This window comes from Dendrobates tinctorius, unplaced genomic scaffold (assembly GCF_039654945.1).
Source record: "Dendrobates tinctorius isolate UK_male_01 unplaced genomic scaffold, ASM3965494v1 ptg000231l, whole genome shotgun sequence".
Lineage (NCBI taxonomy): Eukaryota > Metazoa > Chordata > Amphibia > Anura > Dendrobatidae > Dendrobates > Dendrobates tinctorius.
Window position 1 is genome coordinate 23,326,957 of NW_027361898.1, and position 7,494 is coordinate 23,334,450.

The 7,494-nt window shown below is 50.2% G+C and overlaps 1 protein-coding gene across 1 annotated transcript in view; it reads right to left on the reverse strand.

Annotated features, from left to right (window-relative positions):
- LOC141059789 (uncharacterized) overlaps positions 1 to 3,754 on the reverse strand; it is a 43,594-nt gene extending 39,840 nt beyond the window's left edge. Inside the window, exons 1-2 of the mRNA XM_073555905.1 lie at positions 3,404 to 3,754; positions 3,090 to 3,298 (exon numbers count right to left, since the gene is read on the reverse strand). Coding sequence (XP_073412006.1) covers positions 3,090 to 3,298; positions 3,404 to 3,754 — 560 coding nt within the window. The remainder of the gene's footprint in view (positions 1 to 3,089; positions 3,299 to 3,403) is intronic.
- Positions 3,755 to 7,494: the final 3,740 nt, after the last annotated feature.

Consider the following 7,494-nt stretch of genomic DNA (forward strand, 5'->3'; position numbering starts at 1 on the left):
TATGAATCTTACTACCCAGGAATGAAAGGCTAAACGGGTAATCAAAGAAGGAGCTCAAGGCCGAAATCTGGATCTTTAAAGGGAATGTGTCACCCCTTTTTTGAGATATCATGTAATGATAACATTCAATTGTGTGTCACATAAGGATTCTCTTAGTACTTTTGCATCCCCCTGACCCCGCACCTTTCATGCATAAATACCTTTTTTATATCGGTTCAGATGTATGTAAACTGCCACGGTCCGGTCAGCTGGGCGGGGCTTATTCACCTGCTCCCCCCTCCCTGTCTTGTTCTACACAAGACGAAATGTGTAGAGCAAGACGGGGGGGAAGCAGGTGAATAAGCCCCGCCCAGAGGACCGGACAGCGGCAGTTTACATACATCTGAACCGATATAAAAAAGGTATTTATGCATGAAAGGTGTGGGGTCAGGGGGGAAGCAAAAGTACTAAGAGAATCCTTATGTGACACACAATTGAATGATATCATTATATGATATCTCAAAAAAGGGGTGACAGATTCCCTTTAAAGTGCTGGGCTTAAGGCCTTTATTAAACCCTGACTGTAGAAAGTTTAGGATACTAGGGAGGTCACGGGCACCACAAGATCGGACCTGCCATCGTCCAGACAGAATCTCTTCCATATTTTCCGGTAGATTGCGAACGTCACCAGTTTTCTGCTGGCCCGTAGGGTAGATATGACCTGATCTGATGAGCCTTTTGCCTTCAGGATGTCCCTTTCAGGATCCACGCTGAGAGATGGAGTCTTGCTGGATTCGGATGGCGGATCGGGCCCTGGTGGATGACATTTTTCTTCCGAGGTAGCTCGACTGGGTTTTCCACTGCCATGTCTCCTAGTAGGGGAAACCAGCTTCTCCTTGGCCAGTATGGAACGACCATTATCACCTTAGCGCAGTCCTCTCGGGTCTTCCTGAGTACCGCCGGTATGAGCGCCAGTGGTGGGAACGCGTAAGAGAGGGGTTCTTCCCAGGCCTGGCTCGGCATCTACACCTTCCGGGTGGTCTGCCGGGTTCAGGGAGTAGAATCTGGAGACCTTTGAGTTCTTTCGGCTTGCGAACAGGTCTATACTGGGGGTCCCCCAACGCTGACATGGGGGTCCCCCAACGCTGACACAGTTGACAGAAAATCTCTTTGTTCAGTTCCCACTATGTCAGGCAGACCTGCTGTCTGCTTAGGTAGTCCGCTACCACGTTCTGGGAACCTTGTAGGTGGATTGCCGTTACTGAGAGCACTGTTCCTTCTGCCCAGGCGAATATTCTTCCTGCTAGGGCTTGGAGTGGTCGGTGCTTGAGGCCTCCCTAGTGCTTCAGGAATGACACTGCTGTTACATTGTCGGATAATTTTCAGACATGTCGATTCTTCAGAACTGACCGGTTCCGCTGCAGGGCCTCCCAGACCGCATAGAGTTCCCTGAAGTTGGAGGATCTGCTTCTGATGTCTACTGGTCATCTTCCCTGGAAGATATTCCCTTCTACATGGGCTCCCCATCCCCACGTACTGGCGTCCGTCGTGGTGACTACCACGTATGGAGAAGTTGTCCATAGTACGCCCACCTGGAGGTTCCTGGGCTGTGTCCACCACCATAGTGACTTTTTCACCAGTCCTGGCAGCCTTATGGGTCTGTCGAGTGAAGACTGACTTCTGTCCCATCTTGCGAGGATCTCCCTTTCTAATGGTCTCGAATGGAACTGTACCCATCTGACGCACAGAATGCAAGTGGTCATTAGGCCCAGAACCTCCATTGCCCCTCTTATGGAGGAGTGATGCTTCAAAAGGTCTCCGACTCTGTCCCAAATAGTCTTCTGCTTTTCTTTTGGTAGCAGGGATATCCTGTCCCCTGACTCTAGAACTCCGAGGAAGACCTTTCTGGACTCTGGTATGAGGTTTGACTTCTGCCAGTTGATCACCCAGCCGAGGAACTCCATTACTGTAATTGCTCGGTTCCTGTCTCGAATGAGCGCTTCTTCGGATCCTACCACCAGGAGGAAATCGTCTAAGTATGGCATGATCACGATACCCTGACCTCTCAGGTAGGCCACTACCTCCGCTACCAGCTTTGTGAAGATTCGGGGTGCCGAAGCCAGCCCGAATGGAAGGCATTGGAACTGGAAGTGGTAGGTCCGAGTTGGTAATTTGACCGCGAATCTTAACATACTCTGGGATGAAGGATGGATAGGGACCTGATAGTACGCACTCTTCAGGTCGAGGGTGCACATGACCGCGTCCCTGTCTATTAGATGTATTGCGGACCGAATTGATTCCATCCGGGAACCTCTTGTACCTGACCCAGGTATTTAGAGGTTTTAAGTTTATAATAGTTTGGGCCGCGCTGGATGGTTTTGCAATGGAGAACATGGAGGAGTAGTGTGCCTTTCCCCTTTCTGTCAGAGGAACCGGTACTATAACCTCTGAACTGATCATTTCCTGTAGGTCTGTCCACATGGCGGAGTCCGCCGGGACTACGGTGGGGGCAATATCTCTCTCGGGGGGAGGGGACTAAAGCTCTATGCTGTAACCCTCCGCAATGGTTCTGAGGGCCCAGTGGTTGGGGGTAACTCAGGCCCAATTCACTGCGAATTGGCTAAGTCTCCCCCCGATACTTATGGCGTCATTGCCTTCTAGATCTGGAGGTTGACGCAAAAAGGGAGCTTTTACTTCTCCCACCCTGGCTGTGGGAGCTCCTGTAGAAGCCTCTGTTTAACCTGGCTTGGCTCCTAGAGAAGGGGCCTCTCCGAAAGGACAGAGGCCGCTTAGGTTTTTCTTCTGGGAACCCTTTATTTTTGTCGGACACTAGCTCTAAAATGTTATCTAGGGCTGGACTGAACACCCTTAGGCCTGAGAAGGGAATGGAGCATAACTTTGCCTTACAAGCGTTATCCCCTGACCAGGATTTAAGCCAGACCGCTCTCCGAGCTGCATCAGACAGGAAGCTGTTTCTGGCTGCGAACCTTACTGATTCGGCTGACGTGTCCGACAGGAACGCCGTGGCCGATTTCATAAGTGGAAGGGATGCCAGGATCTCGGATCTAGGGATCTTGTTGGTTAGGTGTTCCTCCAACTGCCCTACCCACAGAAACATAGACCTGGCCACCAAGGTGGCTGCTATGTTAGCCCTAATGAGGGCCGCCGAAGTCTCCCATGTCCTTTTTAATAGAACGTCTGCCTTCCTGTCCATCGGGTCCCGGAGACTTGATGAGTCCTCGAACGGGATGGCGGTTTTCTTGGTGACAGTGGCTACCGGAAAATCAATTTTGGAGACTTCCTCCCATACTCGTGTTTCCTCGGAGTCAAAAGGCAGACAACTTTTAAAATCCCGCGATAGTACAAGCCGACGTTCTGCCTCTTTCCATTCCTCATGGACCATTGTCTTAATGTGTTCACTTACGGGGAACACCGTCTGTCTTCGGCCCACCAGACCTCCGAACATCAAGTCCTGTCTGGATTGCGGTTTAGGAACTTCCTCGATCTGCATAGTGTTCCTGACCGCCTGGACTAACTCGTCAGTGTCCTCCAGCCTAAACAGGAATTTCCTGCCTGGAACCTGTCTGTCCGCCAGGATCTCTCCTTCCTCCTCCAGATCCGAGTCCCGGAAGTCTGACTCCTCGATAGAGCTTGCTTTGGAAACTGGGTCTGCCTCCCACATCGGACGCTTGCGGCTTGGCCCTGGACTGGGGGACTGCTGCCGTGCGAGGCAGGCTCTGGAGGCTTGGACTTCCTCCCGTATCAAGGATCTCATCTCGGAGAGGAGGGATGGCTGTTCGTCTCTTAATAATAATAATAAATTTTATTTTTATAGCGCCGACATATTCCACAGCACTTTACATTTCAGAGGGGATTTGTACAGACAATAGACATTACAGCATAACAATAATCACATACAGTAGATTATAACAAATACCAAGAGGAGTGAGGGCCCTGCTCGCAAGCTTACAGTCTATGAGGAAAGAGGTAGACACGAAAGGTGGGTGGTAACAGTTGCCCTGATTGTATGGACCAGCCATAATGTTAAGTGTGTAACAGTACAGACACAGAGGGCTAATGGATGCATAAAGCATGTGGGAACATGATGCTGGGAACCTGGTTATGGTAAAACTTTTGGCTCTGCCACACAGGGATAGGTTAGGTTAATGTGTTGAGGCGATAGGCCAGTCTGAATAAATGCGTTTTCAGGACACGCTTAAAATTGTGGGGATTGGGGACTAGTCGTATTGACCTGGGAAGTGCATTCCAAAGAATTGGCGCGGCACGTGTAAAGTCTTGGAGACGGGAGTGGGAGGTTCTGACTATTGAGGATACTAACCTCATGTCATCAGCAGAACGGAGGGCGCGGGTAGGGTGGTATACTGAAACAAGGGAGGAGATGTAGGGTGGTGCTGAGCCATGGAGGGCTTTGTGGGTGAGGGTAATAAGTTTATACTGAATTCTGGAGTGGATGGGTAGCCAGTGTAATGACTGGCACAAGGTAGAGGCATCGGTGTAACGATTGGTGAGGAATATGATCCTGGCTGCAGCATTCAAGACAGATTGGAGAGGGGAGAGTTTGGTAAGAGGGAGACCGATTAGAAGAGAGTTACAATAGTCGAGACGAGAATGAATAAGAGAAACAGTAAGAGTTTTTGCAGAGTCAAAAGTAAGAAAAGGTCGAATTCTAGAAATGTTTTTGAGGTGCAGATGACAAGAGCGAGCCAGTGATCGAATGTGGGGGGCAAAGGAAAGCTCGGAATCAAGTATGACCCCAAGACAGCGGGCATGTTGCTGGGGAGTAATAGTGGAACCACACACGGAAATGGCAATGTCGGGTGTAGGTACATTAGTAGCGGGAGGAAACACCAGGAGTTCAGTCTTTGACAGGTTCAGTTTCAGATATAGTGAGGACATGATATTAGACACAGCGTTTAGACAATCGCCAGTGTTTTCTAGAAAGGCTGGCGTGATGTCAGGAGAAGAAGCGTATAATTGGGTGTCATCAGCATAGAGATGGTACTGGAAACCAAATCTACTGATTGTTTGACCAATAGGGGCAGTGTACAAGGAGAAGAGGAGGGGGCCTAGAACCGATCCTTGAGGAACCCCAACAGTAAGGGGAAAGTGAGAGGAAGAGGAACCGGCAAAAGAAACAGTAAAGGAGCGGTCGGAGAGATAGGAGGAGAACCAGGAGAGAACGGTGTCCTTGAGGCCAATGGAATGGAGCATAGTGAGGAGGAGCTGATGATCCACAGTGTCGAATGCTGCAGAGAGATCCAAGAGAATTAGCATGGAGTAATGACCATTTGATTTAGCTGTTAGCAGATCATTAGAGACTTTAGTGAGGGCAGTTTCAGTGGAGTGTAAAGAGCGGAAACCGGATTGGAGAGGGTCGAGAACAGAGTTTTCTGAGAGATAGCGGATAAGACGGGAGTGGACCAGGCGTTCCAGGAGTTTAGAGATGAAGGGAAGATTAGAGACAGGTCTATAGTTAGCGGCACAGTTTTGGTCGAGGGATGGTTTTTTAAGTAGTGGATGTATGATGGCATGCTTAAATGAGGAGGGAAAAATACCAGAAGAGAGAGAGGTTAAATATTTTAGTTAGGTGAGGGGTGACAGCTCTTATGACCCTTGATGTGCAGGGTCCACAGAGTATTTTGCTATGGGTGTCTGGCAGCTTTACCCTGCATACAGGGCATCGGACCGACTTGGATGTGGCCTTGGCAGGGACCGTAGTCACTGACGGGGGAGCTGCTGGGGTTCCCTTATCCTATCAACATAAGATGGAGTACCCATGTCAGTCATCCTGGGCTGCCGGGATGGGTGTGGGGAGGGTGGTCTGCGCCAGGCGCACTTACCCCACCATTCGCCGGAGCCTCTGCGTCCATCCTGCAGCGATCTGCGCTTCCAAAGAGACGGTGAGCCCCTAGAGCGTGCGCGCTGCTATTCAAACCCGGCGTGTGACGTCACCGGCAGTGACGCATGTGCTCTCACGATAGGCTGGGTCCTGCTGCTTCGGCTTCCTCCCGGACTCTAGCCCCGCCTGCGCCTCTGACGGCGCTTTCCTCGTGACACCGGCGCCCGCCCGGCCAGCTGCCTGCGGGGGATCGACCTTCGCCTGCCACGGCGGCCAGCGACTGGAGCCGAGAGCCTCCCACCGGGAGGAGCGGCTCCCTCCAGGAGTTTCGTCCTGCTCTTGGCCTTTGGGGCATAGGGACTCCCCACCGGGAAGTTTCGGCCGGGGCGTCTTGACAGGGGGAAGGTTTGGACTGGCCGCCCGATCCCCATGGGCCCTCCGGTAAGCTTCTGCAGCTCCTCTTGCTTGTCCCTCCATGCAGAGACAGGAAAAACACTGAGGGAAATGGGGTGGGACGGGACCTTTTAATCTCTCGTGTGCTTTCCTGTCCCTGTAAGGAGGAGGACGTCCTCAATGGTGCTGTCAGGTGGACGTCCAGGAAAATGTATATAAAGTGAGATGAGACAAAACAATTATAGTAAAGAACAAAAAGTCTTTATTAGTCAAACTCACATACATAGATAATATGGGCATATAGCCCTATTGCAACAAACAAGACAAATGTTAAAAAGAGGAGGGGAGGAAAATGAAGACCAGGCGTCACTGCACACAAGAGACCTCCAGAACAACATGTAGTGAATATAGTCAAATCATAAACTTGGAGCAAAACACCCAATGTATAAAATTCCACAGTACAACATGTAACTACACAAGGTAAGATATAAAAAAAAGGAACCTCACCCCAGTCCAAAGGAATTAAGACCATATGTACCTATTAGGGAACATAGACCATTCCCATTGCCATGTGCTCAATAGGACCGGGGAGGAAAGATACCGCTCACATTACGTGAAGTGAATATGTGCTTACCCATGTGGGAAGGAGGGATCGAGTGGGGAGTGCACACACTAGCCGCGATGCGCGTTTTGCATTATTGGCTTCCTCGGGGGGGGGCTGTATGGGCAACCTAGGCATGCAGGGAATATATAAAGAATGTCACCAGATATTCAAAATTAGCGCCGCATTAATTACGGCGCATGAGCAGCAAGTCCCCGGCCACGTCATGCTTCACCTCCGGCAGTCCAAGCTACGGAACCAGATGGACACCTTCAATGACGCGAGCCGACATGGTAAGTGTAATAGTGCAGTATGCGGAATTTCTTTGATAGAAAATAAAAAAAACACTTAATAAAGGAACAACAATATGAAGGAACTGTGGTGCAGTGATCACTATGTCCGCTAGGGGGCGCTGTGTGGGTGTCCCAGGATGGGCGTACAGTCAAATCCATTGTGGTAATGGATATAGGATCCTGAAGGATCATTATGTATCTCAAGGTGGGTGGCCTTGAGATGAAGGCTTGCTCATGTGCTGATCAGCAGAGCTGATCTGTCAGTCCAATGTCAGGGAGAAGCCTTCAGATGATTGATGAGACGGGATCAATCATCTACAAATCTACCCAGGGGTGTGTTTAAGAGTGTCATAATAAAGTATATGTGT